Source organism: Pelodiscus sinensis, chromosome 1, assembly GCF_049634645.1.
Source record: "Pelodiscus sinensis isolate JC-2024 chromosome 1, ASM4963464v1, whole genome shotgun sequence".
Lineage (NCBI taxonomy): Eukaryota > Metazoa > Chordata > Testudines > Trionychidae > Pelodiscus > Pelodiscus sinensis.
In genome coordinates, this window is record NC_134711.1 from 156501525 (window position 1) to 156519990 (window position 18466).

At 41.3% G+C, this 18466-nt stretch overlaps 1 protein-coding gene across 2 annotated transcripts in view; it reads left to right on the forward strand.

The window, feature by feature from the left end:
* Window positions 1-18466, forward strand: part of CD96 (CD96 molecule) — a 41223-nt gene that overhangs the window by 10629 nt on the left and 12128 nt on the right. For both annotated transcript variants that reach the window (XM_014570360.3, XM_075908487.1), the window contains 7 exons: window positions 506-731; window positions 5142-5197; window positions 8110-8200; window positions 8501-8683; window positions 9964-10017; window positions 12179-12223; window positions 14563-14637. In XM_014570360.3, the coding sequence (XP_014425846.3) occupies window positions 506-731; window positions 5142-5197; window positions 8110-8200; window positions 8501-8683; window positions 9964-10017; window positions 12179-12223; window positions 14563-14637 (730 nt within the window). The remainder of the gene's footprint in view (window positions 1-505; window positions 732-5141; window positions 5198-8109; window positions 8201-8500; window positions 8684-9963; window positions 10018-12178; window positions 12224-14562; window positions 14638-18466) is intronic.

Sequence of the window (18466 nt, forward strand, 5' to 3'; positions counted from 1 at the left end):
AATCCTAACGCTAGGCATTGCTACTAGCTCTGGCACATGAGTCAATGGAAGAGGATAAAGAAGTTCAGCTTTCCAATTAATTTAGTGCAATTAGAAATTTAAAAAAAAATCAAAGGATGAAGAAAACTCTTATAATTTTTCTCCATTCTTAAATGTGCTAATGTTGCCCCACACTGTGTGGAAGGGTAGCTGTCGATGGGAAGGACACTGTGTAGTCAAAACCACAGGTCTACCCTTCAGGAGACTTGACCATAAGCTAGTCAACTAGCTACTCTGGGTCTGTTTCCTCCTTGTATAAAATAGAGACCATGGCCATTTTTGTGATATGCTCTGAGATCCAAGAGTTGAAAAGTGAGTGAGAAGCTTAAATATGAGTAGTTTAAATGTTGCAACCATAGGTTGATCCTGAAGGCTTTGACTCAAAGAAGGTGAGAAGGAAATCATTGTGGTGGAGGGAGGCAAGAGTTTGTGACTAGAAAAAACATCTGCCTGTGTTTTTAAACAGGCGGAAAATGGACATGAAGAAACAACTCTTACAATCAAAGAGTTCTACCACCAGGATGTGAGTAAGACTATTAACCTATTGTACAAGGAAAGAATTCAGCTAGGTGCAAACAATGAACTAAAGATTTCCCCAGTAAAAATTAATGATGACAACAAGGTGTTCTCTTGCTATGTGAAGTACCATCCTGAAAGAATACTGGCAAGCACCACCAAAGTGAAAGTATTTGGTAAGTGGTTTATGATGATTCTACCTTTTTTGTATTTTAACGACTTTTGATTCATGCTACACAAACAGCCGTTATGTTCTTGTGGGTTTATTTTCTGAAGTAATTCACATTTAGTAACAAATACTTGAGGCCACCTGCAACGCTGAGGAAAGCATCTCTGGAAAGCACCATGGACACATAATATGCAAATGGACACATAATATGCAAACAATTGTGCAAGTAGCTCATCTCTATCTGCTAGTTTGCATGGTAACAGTTGGGGATTCATGCACTTTCACAGTAAATCTAATTATGCCCTTGTTAACTGAGAACACATCGAATTGTGGCCCTTATTGGCTTGTGACCAATTCAATTATAAATCACGGCCAAGATTTTAGTAAGTGACTATGCTTTTGGGTGCTGCTTTTATTTTATGCCTAACATTAAAAGGGCCTGATTCTTGGGCTGGTCCACTGTGAAAAATCAGTTGTCACAGACTGGGCACCTACAAATCCCATATTATTATTATTATTATTTTATTATCAAATCTTGGTCTTGTCTGTTTTAAATAGTGTAGGAAATCTCATTTAAAATGCCAGTGGACTGCATTGTTTGCTATGTCAGTGACATGGGGAATTGTGAAAGTGATCAATCAGCTTTATTGTACACTGAATCTTTGAAGGTACAACTTCAGGGCTGCTAAAAAGAATAAGCACTGAGCGGAGGGTCTGTCAACAAATCCATTATATAACCTCCTGCTTTCAAGAGTTTTCAACACAGCTCTCACTGGGATGATGCTAACTGCGAAGATTCAGCAAGGAACAATATTTTTTTAAAACAATATTATTTTAGACTCACACATGCTGAAGTGAGAGATCCAAAAATAGAAGCTGGTCTGAGACTTCCTCTTGTGCTCATGTGAGTCAAAAATGGTTTCTTGGTTTAAAAAGTGACCTTTGACAAATTAGTGGTGCAACCTGGATAGTCACTTGAGCACTGACAGATATTTGAACCCACTACAATTAGAATAGCCTTTTGTTCTGCATCCAGTATGTGAGACATTAATATCTTTCAATTGCTACGACTGTAAACTTGTGTCGGGGTGGCTGTGCACAGAGACACGTACGCCAGCATGTTAGCAGGAAATGGGAAGGGGGCAGAGGTAGAGCAGACATCAGCACAAACTAGACAATCCAAAGCTTTTTGCTGTGCTTTTTCAGGGCCCTGAGGTAGCCTCCGTCCAACCTGAGCAGCTGGAATGGAGGGGAAGGGTTCTGTGCCATATATAGGTTGTCTTGGGTACCCTTCCCTTCCTTGTCTTCAGTCAGCAGAAAGGTTGGAGGAGGATTCAGAATTTGACTTGAGGTCTCTCAAATCTTAGTCACACGTGTAGAGGAGCTGACAGCCTCGCCAGGCCCTGGGGCAAGGTGTATATGTGTGTGTGTGGGGGGGGGGAAAGGCAGGGGTGACTACACTCCAAGAAGGGTAGGGCTTTGGTTGGAAGGGACAGGGCCAGGGGCAGCCAGCCGTCAGTGTCACCCTGACTGCCGTGTACTCCCCTCCCCACGTGGCACTCAGGTGGTGATTTAAAGGGCCTGGGGCACTGCTGCTACAGAAGCCGAGAGCCCCAGGCCCTTTTAAATCACCAGGCTCCTGAGTGATTGTGCCCTTTGCTCTGCTCCAAGCCTGCACAGAAGGCAAACCACAGGTCAAGGGGATTGCAACTTGCTTCTCTTTCTCTTTGCTGGTATTTAATACTTTATCAGGCTAATTGACTAGTGTTCACTCTCCTTTCTCCTCCACTGTGGTGATGTCAATGTTAATTCTTATTTCTTTGAGTGCAGCTTTGGTGTATGTAATGTATAGATAGCGTAGGCCAGGGCTACTCAACTTTGGAAGCCCCGGGAGCCACAATGATACTCACAGCACATGCTGAGGGCCACAGCAACATGTGGTTGCATGTACATGCAAATATATATGCAAATAGCTTCTTTCACACAATGTCCCAGCACTCCAGGCATCTCTTCCCTGGGAGCTAGAAACACCAACATCCTATACCCGTCGGTTCCAGCCAGCCCGTCCACTTGTATCTTTCAATGCTCACACCCACCTGGGAGATGCCTTGCCGTTGTGGAGTGTGTTCCCAGTGGAGGCCATGTTCAAAGGACCCTACCTATGGGCCGCGTGTTGAGCCCTATGTACACCCAAACAGCACCTTGGGCTGCAAACAAATAAGGCATGGGCCGCATGTTGAGTAGCCCTGGTGTAGGACATGCTCTGCCCAGCTGTTTCCCTTTTAGAGTTCTGGAGCAGAGACTGAAGACAAGTATTGTTGGGAATACCCTGGTGTAAGAGCATCCCTAATAGGCATACAGCTGGCATAGCCAGCTTCTATGCTTCATTCATCCCTTGCATGAGAGCTGGGGAGGACAAACAGGGGAGTGGCCGTAGCAGAGTGACTGAGCAGTTCCCAACCCTCATATGGTCATTTGGGGATTACAGCTAGTCATCAGCTGCCCTTCTGCTATGGATATTGAACGGGAGCTGTGCAGAGAATGAGGGAGCTGTTGCTTTCTCCCAACAACTTTCCCCATCTCACTGCTGTGTCCCATTTTACCTGGGCACAGCAAAAACTGACTGTATGTAAGAGTCAGTGACAGCAATTAAGTATCATATTGGGCCTATAAGTCTCATAGGGATGGTCATGTTAGTCTGTAACTTAAAAATGAGTAGACCCGTGACTAACAAAACTATATAGAATCGTGAGCTTTTGTGGGTAAAACCAACTTCCTCAGAAGAGTAATTGGGTCTGTCACAGTTCAAGTAAGATATGATATAAAAGCCAAACAGAGGGACCTGACAGAAATTGCAATTTCCTATGAACACCACTGAGTAATTTTGGGAATTGGGTTAATAAAAGATTTCTTGAACTAAATATTTAGGAAACATGACTTTTCATCAACAGAGTGCTCTGAGTTAAGTTAGCAAGAACAGTTTTTCAGTCTGAGCTTGCCAATGATTTACCAGTCAAATAAAAGCACAAGGGCAGAAACTGCTGTGCTAAATACTGAATTTCTATTGGTCCTGAAACATCTGAAAAGATCCTAGAAAGCTAAATGGGTGCCAAACAATTAATAAAAGTTTAGAAGATAGATGGAAAAGACATATTAAATCTTCTAATTCTTTTTCTCATAGATGCAGGGTTGAACAATCGTGCACTTAACATAATTTATTAAAAAATTGAAAATAGCTTGGCCAATAACAAACTTGGGCTTTGGAAAAATGATGAGTGGACAAAAATGGCTAGGATATAATAGTCTGGCCAAATCATGCAATATTCAAAATATAGTTACCAAACTATTTCTGAATATTCCTCTCTACTGCCTAGTTAAATCTAGTGTTGGAAACAGAATATTTGAAAGCACCAGTCTCCCAATACAGTATCTGGAGACAATATCTGGACCCCTCCAAAACCACTCAACAAAACTGACTACACATGCCAAAGATTCCAAGAGCAATAAGACACTATCGAAAAGATCCACAGTAGGACTTGAACAGAATAGCTTTGCATTGTTCTGAAGTGACAGACAGGTCTGGGCAGAATTCCTCCGTGAAGTAGTGTCATGATTCTATAGAAGCAAACTGGGAAAATGTTTTGGAACAGAGAGCAAAGGCAACACAGCTGAAACAGGGAAAGATGTAGGTAGGAAACAGGAAGAACCTGAGTTCACAAAATAAACCCTTGGTTACTTACCTGAGATTTCCAATCCAGTTTTGCAGTCCAAAGAGAGCTGGATAGTTAAGACAAGGGTGAGAGAAGCATTTGGGGGGGAGGGTTAATCCACATTTGTTGAGGCTCATCAGTCACTAGTCACAATCTGTCTGAAGGGATGGTAACTAATAATGTCTACAGACATTAATTTAATGATCTGAATATTCACTGGTGCTACAATGCAACTTTTATTTTTGAATGAGTGGTGACCTGTTGTTTTTAGAAGAAAAAAAGCATTTACACAGGCTTAAAAATATTTGCAAGCTCATATTAGTATAGTCACCTGTATTCAAACAAAACACACTGAAGGCAAAAAAATGCTACTAGTCTTCCTCCTCCTATGGCTATGACCATCATCATTCTATGTATAAGGTGTTATGAACTGACTTCTTGGGTATATGTGTGTCAGATACTAGGATCATTAAAAAACAACAAGATATATTTAAGGTCTTGTAATAGCTACTTCTAGTATATTCTAAGTGCCAGCCTCTTCAGGAGTATTTAGTGTGCACTAACTACCCATGTATACAGTCATTATAAAAAGGTGTACGTTGAGCTAGTATCCATTTTAGGCAATACAGTATTAAGACTCATGAAACGTTAAATTACTGTGGTGATTGCTGCCAGTTTCATTAACATATGTTTTATTTGCTTTCAAGCCAAACCAGAAATCTCCATTGCTCTCCAAAATCGTTCCAATGGCACTGTGGGAGAGGTGAGTGATTTTAGAATTTACTGAACACTCAGGTACCCCAGTAAGTCACATCATTTGAGTTCAGTATTTCATATTTTTTTTAATCTGAGGTATTTGTGAACCAGCTTATTGGTATGGAGCAGTGTATGTAAACTTGACATAAAACACAACTATTGCCTCCAGCTGATTGTTAAAGATCCCAGAGCATTTTTGCTTGACTACACCTTCATGCACATCAAGGAGGCAGTTGTTGAGGATGATCCAAGGGGATGTTACTAGCAATTTTGGTGACAAGAAATTGGAAAATGCAGGCTGTTTATCAGGAAAATGTCTTTAAAGAAAGTTCTACTAGGGGGACAGCCTCACAGGGGAACTGGTGGAAGGGCCCCAGATGTCTTGAATAATTAGTTGCTAATGGTTGATTAAAACTGATTGTTAATAAGGTAAAAGAGAGATGGGGCAAAATGCCAAAGTATGCTGTATCCTGGAGGGAACAATTCTGCATGGCCTTCGTAGTAGAGGGGAAGGGGAGGAATGGGCAAAATACAAATCCATATCCTTTGCTAGTTGGTCTCTTAGGAGAAAGGCTTACTGAAATGCTTCTAACTGATGAAATTATCAATGGATTGTTCAAATGACACTGCTGTTCTTCTCCAGCAAGTTAGCCCCCATTCCAAACCATTGAAAGCTTTTTAGAAATTAGTGCGAAGCTCAGTTTTTCCTCAGTTTTAAGCCAAACCCTAGGTCTTTGCAACAGCTAAGTGAAGTGGTGGAAAACACATCACTCCATTATTGTGTTAGCCAGGCCTGCCAATGGGGGGGAGGGCAAAGGAGGCAGTTGCTCCCAGGCCTGGCAAATCAAAGGGCCCTGAGGCTGCCAGATACTGTGCTTGTGAAAGCAGAGGTGGCCAGAACCCTGGGCCCTTTAAATCTCTGTTTGAGCACTGCCCCACATGTTCTGTGTAGTTCTGAGGGTTGGGGGAAGGGAGAGGAGGTTGCAGCCTGGAGGGCTGATTGCCTCAGCCCTGTCCCTTCTGCATGAGGCCCCACCCCTTCTGGGAGCACAGAGCCAGCTTCCCCCTTTTGTCCCCCCACTTGGCCCAGGGGCCCAAGGAGGCTATTAGATTCCTGGAAAAAGAGTTGATTTCCAGGCACTTGCTTGCTGGGAATAATGCTGCCTAAAGAAATTGAATAGCATTCTTGCTATGTCACTGGGCACAGATAGGCAAAAGTGACTATGGAATTTGAATCTGTATTGCGGGGAGAAAAAAGAGGCTGTAAAGCTAGAATTCTGCCTTGCACTGGCAATGTTTCCAGTTACATAACACTCCATCCGGTTTGTTTTTTAACCAGCTAGTGCAAGTTGAAATAGCCCATTAACCTTTCTAATTTCTCTTGGGCTCTGACCAGCCCTGGCAATCCCCAAGATTAAGGTGAGGGCATCAATATAGAGGTGATGCAATCCCACCTTTGCACAATCTGTTTGAAAAGTGTGTCCTGTGTCTTAAATTGCCACACTCACCACCCAATGGCAGCCTTTTGAGTTTCTATCATCTCTTGTTTCTCCATGTATCACTGCCATCTGCCAAGAGAAATGTAGCTAAGGCACATGGCTTGCAATGTCAGTAGAAGACCTCTACAGAAAAGAATCACAGATATGAATACATTAAGAATTATGGACGTTAAGAATCTTTACCCAAATCTTACAGCTCAGATCACATCTGGTATAAAATGGATCAGTAGCCCGATGGGCATGAACTCTGTTTGCATAGTTTTTGTCCAGTCAGATCTAGCATTTAGATCAGTAGACAACTGAAATAAGTTCTGTGATAGGGAAAAAAACAGTTCCTCTGTGAAGGCTGCCAGAAGATAAAACTTGCATAAACCACATGCATCCTGCTTACGGATTAGCCACGTGTCAGACACAGAACATAGAATTGTCATCATTTCTCCCATTATCTATTTTAGTGCACAATTTTCAATACCGCAGTCTCATTTGCACTCGCCTTTTTGTGTTTTAAGAGGTTTTAACTCTTCTCATCTAGATATTGAGCACCTTCCTCCTCTGTTTTAACCCCCAAAAGGAATAAAAATCCATTCTGGACAGCAGAGTGGTACTGAGGATTAAGACACTGTGCTCCCTCTAAGCTGTGTGGCTTACCCTTGATTAGCAAAGCCACACACATCAGGCTACTCTGCAGCCGCGTTGCTCCTGCCCTCTGCCCTGGAGTACCTGGCCAGCTGCTCCAAGGGACATTCCTGCTTTCCATGCAGAGTGAAGGGAGGGGGCACATCCTCACAAAGCCCAGTGGCACTCACAAGAAGGTTCATTCAGACCTCAGCAGCTGCAAGCAGCTCCCTCCTGCTCTTGAGCCCTGCCTCCCTTCCCCACTCTGTGGAGAAGGGGTATATGGTGTGGGGGAGGGAGGGGATGGAGACACACTGACATCAGTGCCCCCCCTTCACTCTTCACAGAAAGCAGGAAATGAAATCAAGGAGACTGTGCCTGAAGAGTCCCTGAGAATCCAGACTACTACAATTTTGTTAAATAGCCATTTATTTGATAGGAATAGTACTGAGATGTCATTCTCATCTCACTCAGGTCACTATCACAAATGGATGGTAATGGATTTTCAAGCCTCCCAATCTGGCCCAGATTTCAGTGAAAGATCTATATTGAGTGTGAAATGCATATACATCCCAGTTAAAAGTCTTTTGAGCTAGATAAATCTTACCTTTGATGTAGAAACAGAATGAACTAGATAAGAAAACACATCCTCATAAAAGAGAAGTAAATGGTTCGTACTAAATTGGAATGGCTAATACGTTGGAACAATTTTGTAGTATTATTATTTGTAAGCAATATTTCAGTAACGTGAATTATGTTGGAAATGTTTGGGTTAATAATTTGATATATTCTTGCTATCCTATAGGCTAGTCTTACCTGTATTGTAAGGAAGGCATTTCCCAAGCCAAACCTCACATGGTACGCAGATGGAGAGATTCTTAACGACCAGTTGGAAGGTAATAAATGTTAATCAGAAATAATATTCTTGTAAGAAGATATAACCAGACGAAAAGGAGCTGGTGCTACACTATGCCTGTAAGGTGAAGGTTTGTGGGTGCCCATTTCAGTGCAGAGGGAACCAGCAGTGATGGAAACGACAACTTGGCACAGTTGTGTTTATCTGATTACATCTTTGAACTGAGTTAAGAAACCTTACGCTGTATGAGTTTGTTTTGCACAACTAGCATTTGGCACTGCTGTGATTCATGGAGCAGGGCAGAAAGGGAGGCCTAATGGCATTTCCATCTTATTTTCAGAAACATCTGTTGAAGCTGAAAATCTAAAAGACGGTGAAGGTTTATATGAATTGAGATCAATACTGAAGATACAAAGTACAAACCAGTCATCCACTAATCAAACATTTTGGTGTATGTGTAGTTTTCCCTTCCTGGGGAATAAAACCTGGAATATTTCATCTGAAGAAATTATAGTTTCTTCTGGTAAGTTGTCATCTTTAATTATGATATATCTGAGATCTAAAACATTAAGAACCCAGAGTGCATTGAGCTTTCTGTATCTTAAAAGTATTAATATAATAATAATAATTAACAAACCAGGCTCAGGGAAATACAAGATTGCATGCACAGTTTCCAGGTAAGACCTTCACTGTGCTAAGAATCTGTCAAGTTTAAGCTACCACAGTTTAAAAAAAAAAAAAGTTGGTTTCCACATATGTGGAGAGCTCATTCCATTTACTGTAATACCACTCCCTGCTTGTGCTAAGTATAAACTGGCTTAGCTACAAGGCACCCCAGTAAATTATTAATAAGCATTTTACAGTGTGCACTCCCGGGGAAAGGCATGCATATGCACTGTGCAGCTGTCTGGAAACTCAAGCCTTTCAGAGTGAAGGATGAAAAAGGCTCTAAAGTTAGTGAAACCACAACCAATAGGCAGTATGCATGGAGCCCTCTTAGAATTGTTAACATCATATGGGTGCTTTGCATTCTGCTATTGTGGGAGTTGCATGGAGAATTGCCCTGCATTAAGTAGTCAAAAACCTTTGTTGATGTGCGGTAATAGCAACCTACAGCATAACTACATTCCCTGGGGATGCTGTAGTGGCTATAGAGGAATCTCTTTTCCAATTCCATAGTTAAGGAAGGGGTAACAGTCTACTGACACTCAGATGCATGCCACCCACATTCATGTCTAGTGCACTGATCATATATTTGTCACTGGGAGGGGAACATGAGTGATTCCTTAGGGCCCAGTCCTGCTACGTATGTCCAGTATTAAGTTGAAAAAGTTAATAACTATGTTGTTTTGCAGTCAAATTTGATTATGAGTATGCTTCTCAGTCAGGAATGTTTACATGACAAGATTTAACTCAGACGTTGTGAATTTTTTCTGAAGGGGAAATAAGTGTGTGGAGGGAATTTCATATGTACCTAGATCAAAAATAACTGAGAAGATTTTTAAAAATAATCTCGTTTCAGCAAACCTCAAATGTTGATAACTTCAGTCCCAAACCAAAGTTACACAATCAATCAAATCAAGGATTTGCAAACTTAACTGTAGGATTTACTAAGATAATGCTCCTTTACAAAAATATTGAAATGTTTATTTTTAAGGAAAAATCATAGTGTTCTTGGGAGAGCTGCAATGCACAGAGGTGCCTTTATCTCGTGGCATACATCAGTGAATTATTTTTATGATCTTATAAACATGAGTTTAAATGTCTTATTTTTAAGAGCTGATTTCATTTGGCTATTCCCAGGCCATGTACATAACAAAGTGCCATTTCCAGCTTTTACAACCACAACTACAAAAGGTAAGATAAATTACTCTTCTTTAGTATATTTAACATCAGGTTGTTTGTTTTTCCTTCTGATGCACCGTTGTATGTACACAACGTTTCTAATGTTCTGTTTCCCTGTTGGAATAATGGGCATCCAAACTTGCCATAGCGGTTCTGGATGGACTGAATAGCATAGTTAGAATACTCCACCTTTGTGCAATTATCAGAAGTTCAGAAAATAACAAAACAAAATATTTAATTGTGGAGCTACTATTGTACCCTTTGAGTGGTGATGTATCCTAGCTAATTCTCATTAGCTAAGCAGAAGGGAGTCTAGTCATTCTTGGGATTGGAGGTCTTTAAGGAAGACTTAAGGTGCTTCTGAAAGTTTGGGTTGGCAGTTGACTAGATGGTTCTCAGTATTCAGCTGATGCCCAAGAAGAACATTAGGCAGCTACTGTGCTACTAAAAGTACCTCATTCGGATTAAATTCATTACCAAGGTCCTATGCACTGGCTATTATTAAAGTGTAGATGGTACATTTCATAGCAATATGCTAGTTAATTCCAGTATCTTTTTGCCCAAATTCTTGCTTTGTCACTGTAAATTCTGTTGATAGTTTCAGCTAGATAAATTATTCTTCACATCCCCAAATCTAAATGCCTTTAAGTAATGTTGCTGGAGCAAATATTCTAGTGTGTTCCACACCAGAGATGGCTGCATTTCAGTGGCTTGCCGAGTGATCTACATATATGTATATAGGTATTCTGTCTATGTAGATCTGTATGTATATAGAAGACTCAGTGCATATTGACCTTGGAAAAAGCCAGTGAACACTTAAAAATAGTCATGAAAAGTGCTGCTGTTTGGTCATTGGTCTAAGCCAGCTTTAAGAATGACCATACTAGGTTTGACCAATGGTCCATCTAGCCCAAAATTCTGTTTTCTTACAGTGCCCAATGCCAGTTTCATAGGGAATTAGCAGAACAGGGCAATCACCCATTGATCCATTTCTCATCATCCAGTCCCAGAATCTGACAGTCGCAGGCTTAGTGACACCAAAAGCATGGGTTTGCATCCTTGGCCATCCTGGCTAATAGCCATTAATGGACCTTATCCTCCATGAACTTATATAATTCTCTTTTGAATACAATTATAACTTTGGCCTTCACAGCATCCCCTGGCAATGAGTTCCACAGGTTGACTGTGTGTTGTGTGATGATTTTTTTCCTTCGTTTGTTTTAAACTTCCTGACTATTAATTTAATTGGGTGAGCTGTTTCTTGTGTTTGTGAAAGGGTAAATAACACTTTATCTCCACACCATTCATGACCTGTAACATATTCCCTCCCCTTAGTCATTTCTCTTCAAAGCTGAATAGTCCACTCTTTTAAATCTCTTCTCATAAGGAAGCTAAAAACAGTGCCAGGAGAAACAAGAAACTTCAATCTGCAGAGAAGCCTCCTGTCACCTAGTAATTAATGAATAGTGGTTTTTTTTCCAGATTACAGTGCATTCTGCAGCATATATCAGAATTTCAGTTTCAAGACTTTACTCCTAGTTATGCATCATTATAGCACCCTAAATTATTCATGTCCCTCCTTGGTATTCACTAGAATAATACAAAATCTGCAGAGTTCAAGTAACTGTGGGCTCACAAACCTGGAACCTGCAATGTTTGTGGATAGAAATTGTCAGCAGCACACACGCTACTTCAAGACACCTTGTTATGCAGAAGGGAAAAAAAGAATCCTCGTCATCTTTCCCTTCACAGTAATAGACTTTTTTTTAGCTGGATGGGGTCTATCCCGACAAGGTACATTGAAGACTTCAATTAGCATCCACCCAACAGTTGAAAAGATATTCAAACCTGGCCTAAGATTTGTAAAATAAGTTAATGTTATCAGGGTGTTTGAATCTGTGTAGCAACACTGCATGCAACCCTTAAGTTGACTACATTTATTTATTTGTTAGCATGTTCCCTCATCACCCTGTTCGTCATTCTTCTACTTGTGCCATTCTTTAGTTTTTCCTCATTTGTGTGTCCTCTTGATCATACTGATTTCTCTGAAAGATCCAGTATGAGTTTTTGTAAATTGTTTGTGTGCCTTTGGAACCCTTAAGGAACTTAGTAAATTACATTGCTGTACTGAAAAGGCTATTTAAAAGTACTTATGGGATTTGTTTGCTTACAGATCATGAAATTTCAACATTTCCATCAACAACCATGGCTATCACAGGTAAAATATTTCATCTGATCTTTCTGCTCTTCGGTTCTTATCTGTACTTAACTTGTTCTTAAGCATCAGATACTCAATGAGGCAAGACTGAGAATTATAGTTCCATGTGTGTTTATGATGCAGTGGTACCCACTCACGCTGAAAGGGTTTTCTTCAGTCTGGTGACTACCATATTGTCTATGATCTTAATCAAGTAAGTCAGAGAAAGCATGACACAAATCTTGGAAAAATTCTCTATTGATTTTACTTGAGATGTCAAAAAAAATGTGTTGAATACTGAATAGAATTGTTACACACATTTACTGAATTAAAAAAAATAAAATAAAATACTTTGCAAAAATTATATTCCTAATAAGGTAATTGATATGGTGGTGATAGAGAAGAAAGTGACCCATTGATAAACTTATTCCTTCACTCAAACATCGTAAGAGAATGTCTTAACTATTAATGAGCTATGTGTTTCATATTCAATGCATTAGTGAATACACCAGACATTCACAAATATGAACTTCCTACCTTCACTGTCAGGTTTCTTAATTTCAATTTCCTTTTGGTCCAGTTCCGCATCCCTTCATTCAAATGGTACAACATGACTTGTGGAAGGTAAAATTAATTTCATGTGTGGTTACAGGCAGTCCCCGGGTTACCTACAAGATAGGGACTGTAGGTTTGTTCTTAAGTTGAATTTGTACTTAAGTCGGAACTGCCCAGGGCTTCCTGGAATCAGCATCTGATCAGTTTCAACAGCAGCTGAATCTGGACGCCTGGGACAGAGCAGCTGGGGTGCTGCCGGGTAGGTCCCCGCAGTGCCACACCTCGGCGCTACTGGACCAACCTGGCAGCACCCCAGCTGCTGTACCCCAGGTGTCCCCAAGTCAGCTGCTGCTGAAACTGATCAGCGGCTGATTCCAGGAAGCCCGGGGCAGAGCAACTCTGCCTCGGGCTTCCTGTAGTCAGCCATTGGTTGGTTTCAGCAGCGGCTGACTTGGGGATGCCTGGGGCAGAGCAGCTGGGGTGCTGCTGGGTTGGTCCAGTAGCGCCGCTCCTCGGCACTACTGGACCAACCCAGCAGCACCCCAAGTGCTCTGCCCCAGGTGTTCTGATTCAGCCGCTGCTGAAACTGACCAGCAGCAGCTGAATCATGATGCCAGGGGCAGAGCAGCTGGGGTGCTGCCGGGTTGGTCCAGTAGTGCTGAGGAACCAACCGGCAGTGCCCCAGCTGCTCTACCACAGGCGTCCGCGAGAAAAGTCTGGTCTGCTGGGGGGGGGGGGGCACTAACTGCACCCCCCCCCCCAGCAGACCAGGGAGACACGGGCGGCGGGACCGAGATGCGCCGCAGTCCCGCCGCCCGGGTCCTCCGCGGCTTCGCTCCATGTCTCCCTGGTCTGCTGGGGGGCCAGGGAGACGCGGAGCAAAGCCGCAGAGGACCGGGGTGGCGGGACCGCGGCGCATCTGGGTGGTCCTGCCGCCCGCGTCCTCCGTGGCTTTGCTTCGCGTCTCCCTGGTCTGCTGCCCCCCCCCCCCCCCCCCCCAGCAGACCAGGGAGACACGGAGTAGCTTTTCTCTCCCCGGAGGACGCGGGCGGTGGGACCACGGCGCATCTGGGCAGTCTCGCCGCCCGCGTCCTCCGGAGCGAGAAAAGCCCCGTTTGTAAGTACCCCGGGGACTGCCTGTATTAGTTAACACGGAAATCCAAAAATAGTAGTTTAAAAACCAGTTGATTATGAACTCACCATTGTAGATTCATGGATAAGTAACCCATATATATTAGCATGGGCTACATGTATTATGACAAAATGGTGGAATTATTAACTAGACCTATTAAGTGATCGCTACAGAAAGAAAAAAGCATAGAAATAATGGTATAATTTTCATCTGTATCAGTTATTGTGTCCTGCCTCTTCTTTTGGAAGGGTTTGGTAAACAGCAGGTTTGCATGGTGAACCAATATGTCAAGGCTAACACTGCAAAGACCTTGCTTGACTCAACTGAAAGTAGAAATAAAGAATATACAGTACTCACCTCACAAATAAACATCACAAACCCCAATACTTAAAAATAGTGCATGCAGCTAGCCTGTTCAAAACCATAATTGTATTATTAACCACAGCATCCTGCTCTAGCTGTCTTGTTAATTTGCTAAATTTATTTACTGTATCCACTCTTAAACGTAAATAAACTTAGAACAGAGTCTCTAATGATATGTTAGCACTGGGCCAAGTACAATGGTCTTGAGCTTGGTTGGTTCCTCTAGGAATGGTGGTAGTAGTTACTAATGGAATTAGTAATAAATAAAGGATACCATGAACTAAATGCCTTATCACATTTTTTTAAATAGAACTTCCAAGTGTATCTTCAACTTCCCTAACCTTCACAAGTCCAGTAACCTCCAAGCCTGTTTCCACTGCACAAAGTAAGTATTATTCAGGCTCATTCTTGTGTCTGAGATATTTTCTGTATTGCTGCACGGATTTAAGAAGAAAGTTCAGTATAGACAGACACGATATACCTGACAACATCTGTTTTTTGGCACATATGTGCTTAACTTGCATTTAAACCTAGGTATAATCCTATTTCATACTGTGTTACAATTGGGTAGTTTGAAGTGTAATTGATCCAAAAAAAGGTATTACTGCACCCACCTTTGCAGTTGGCTGATTAAAAACAACCTAGTAGATGACCATTTAACAACAAACTACTATGAGAAATTAGTTATGATATAGTAGTATGTATTGTGTTTCCGAAAATATGGTCCAGCTTCAGAAGGTGAATTGACCAAAAATACTCTGTGTGTCTGTGCATGTATATATTATAATTCAAAAGACAGTTATTTTTTCATATATCTCACAGATACTGAAAGCTCAAACCAAGTATTGCAGCACCAGAGCATACAAAGTGCCTAGAGAAATAAAATATTTATAATCTATGACTCAACTTAGTGATTCCCTATCTTCCTCTGTGGCAGTCTTAGTGGATCTTGCTGACACTTGGGTTTGCACGGTGAAATATGACTCCACCAATGTTCCCTATAAGCTGTGTGCTTGGGCGACAGCCAAGGAGAGAGTCAAAAGCAGCCCAGTTGATGAGCCCACAGCCAGCTGCATTTGTTTCTATTGATGGTGCGTATCCACACATGTCTTGGTGGACATAACATTTATTCTACACATGGATGGAGAGAACTTTGGACTCTACTGGAAGCAGAACTTGACAAAATTGTTCACAAATCTTTTTTGGTTAAAAAATATGCAGATTCAGCTACTCCAAAACATTTTGTGAATTTTGCCATCGTGCTTAAGTAAAAAAGACTAAGAAAGTCAAAAAGATTTTACTTCTACACTTTCAAGATTAAGCATTTTGATTTTTTTTGTTTTAAATTACCTTTTCTTTAACAAATCCCTTGAATTTTACTTTTTTTTAAAACGAGTATTTAAAAAATGCTCAAAATCAAAACAAAGCATTTAATTTCTGTCTCAAAATTTTTTTGTTTGATCCTAAACTATTTTCCATCCCTTTTTTTGGAATTGCCATTATATCAAAACAAAAAATCTGTTGCTCAACCAACACTAGTTGAAAATGTAATGCAGGGTTTTATTTGGGCTCCCCTGCAGAGATTAGCTCACATCTAATTTCCTGGTCCACATGACAACTACATGAGAATTGCATGAGTCAAAAGCAGACTAAGTTTTGAGCCTCTTCTATGTGGTTTGACCCTAATGGTTTGGTCCTTTCTGGTATCAAGTACAGTGAAACCTTAATTATCCAGCAGTCTGTTAACTGGAAAACGTTAATCAGCATTGTGCCCCCTACCACTGTTGTGAGGCTTCTTACAGCCGGCACTGCTGACTGATATCATCATCAGGTGCCTCCTTCCCACTCAGCTGCCTTGAGCTGCTAGGAGCCCAATCTGCTGATAGGGGGCAGGAGCAGAACAATATGTTTTGTCATCGGGCACATTCAATTCCCCTTGAGTGCCAGGTAATAAAGGTTTCACTGTGCTTCTCTAATAATGCCCTTTTAAAGGGCTGTTTGCATTATGGAGTCTCATTGTCTCTCCCTTCAGCAGTTTGTATGGTCCAGGATTAGGCAGGCATTCTCTCTCTCTCACCTGGGCAGCAATTGGCACATAGTATAATCTAGCACAAATGATACAACCCCTGTGAAGAAATGGGCATGAAGAAGTCAGTTCAACAAACTACTCTAATCACATTTTCCTCCTCAGAACCACACCATGGTCATGGTGTAGAAAGGAAAATACATTTCTATATTACAAGTACAGATGCATTGTCAGCTGTACTGTGGGCACTGGACTTTTGTCATCTTAAACATCACAGAAAGGCCAACGTGACATATCTATGATGGCACGAAATAACTAGGGCAAAAGTGATTGTTTTAAATTTAGCTTCTCCTAGTTATGTGACTCTAGTGCACCCAGTTTGAGATAGTGGGATGTTTCCATGAGAGTTTTTATCCTCTTAATGACAAGCATTCACACATTAAAACTTTTCAGAACATACCAAGGTTTCCTATCTCACAATACACTTTCCTTAGTTCCATATTTACCTGTAATATCAAGCTGACTCAGCAAGAACCCTAAACCTTTGGCTAATTCCACCTCTTGGGTCAAATTAAGCCTTCCAGGAGACTGCATTATTCCTGTGAAAGTCAATGGGAACTGCCTCCACTTTCTGAACAGATGAATCTGGCCTGAAATATATAAAGGTACCTTTACAAGCTTTACACACCCAAATTTACATATGATGGCAAAAGTCCCACATCCTTGATTGTGGTATTGCAAATATTCCTTAAATGGTGGAGTCATGCAAATTATCTCCGTTTTACAATATTAACCTAAACATGTAGACCGGCTTTGGCAACCTGGTTAAGTGGTGACATCAGAAGAAGAAAGTGAATGTCTTAGTACTTAAGAGAAGGTAAAAAGGTAATGCAAAATAAAATGCAGAGTCAAAACATAATGCAAAGACATAGAAATAGTAGAAAGTGGCGGGGCAGAGGGGAAACATGACAAAGCATGACTCTGCCAGCTGGACTATGTGGAGGCCACCAAATTGCTGCCAGATAAAATGTGTAATCTTGAAAGCTTGTCTTTCTGACCAACAGAAGTTAGCCCAAGAAAAGATATGGCCTCACCTTCCCTGTGTCGCAAATAAAATGTTACCTTTCTAGGTTTGCTTTGCAATATGCAAATATAAATAAGTGAGAAATCCAAATAAGGCTTCAACTACACTACAAATATAAATCGAGTCTGCTATTCTAAGTAGAACATTTTATAGCTGGCTCAGGAACCCCTGGTAAAAAGCTGTGGTGTAAACAGGACTTCTGCATGTCTTGTTTCCTGTGCACAGGGTCCAGCGGTGTTGTAGCTGGTTCTACTGACACAGTTATAGTTGTGCAATAGAAAGGGTCATTGGGTAGCTGAGTGACCCAGCACTTTGCATAACACAGCTCCTTTCTCTCTAATAACTTACCCACTTCTTTCCATGCCAATGTCATCATAGAATAGTGATAGAAATGTAGCCGTGTTAGTCTGGTGTAGCTGAAACAAAATACAGGACTATGTAGCACTTTAAAGACTAACAAGATGGTTTATTAGATGATGAGCTTTCGTGGGCCAGACCCACTTCCTCAGATCAAATAGTGGAAGAAAATAGTCACAACCATATATACCAAAAGATACAATTAAAAAAATGAACACATATGAAAAGGACAAATCAAATTTCAGAACAGAAGGGCGATGCCAGGGGGGTGAAAGTAAATGTCTGTGAGCTAATGGTATTAGAGGTGATAATTGGGGAGGCTATCTTTGTAATGGGTAAGATAGCCAGAGTCTTTGTTGAGCCCCCCGCGTATAGTGTTGAATTTTAGCATGAATGACAGTGTCTTCGCCAAAGGATCAATGCCCACGAAACAGATATTAGACAGGATCACAAAGAAAAAACAGTTTCTTGCCATTTCAACCAGAAAGGACACTGTCTCAACAACTTAATTACCTGCATCCTGCTTCAGAAGCCTTTTAAATCTGCACTTGAAAGGGAATCCTGTGAACTGTCATTCATGCTAAAATTCGACACTTTACGCGGGGGGTTCAACAAAGACTCTGGCTATCTTACCCATTACAAAGATAGCCTCCCCAATTATCACCTCTAATACCATTAGCTCACAGACATTTACTTTCACCCCCCCCCCCGGTATCCCCCTTCTGTTCTGAAATTTGATTTGTCCTT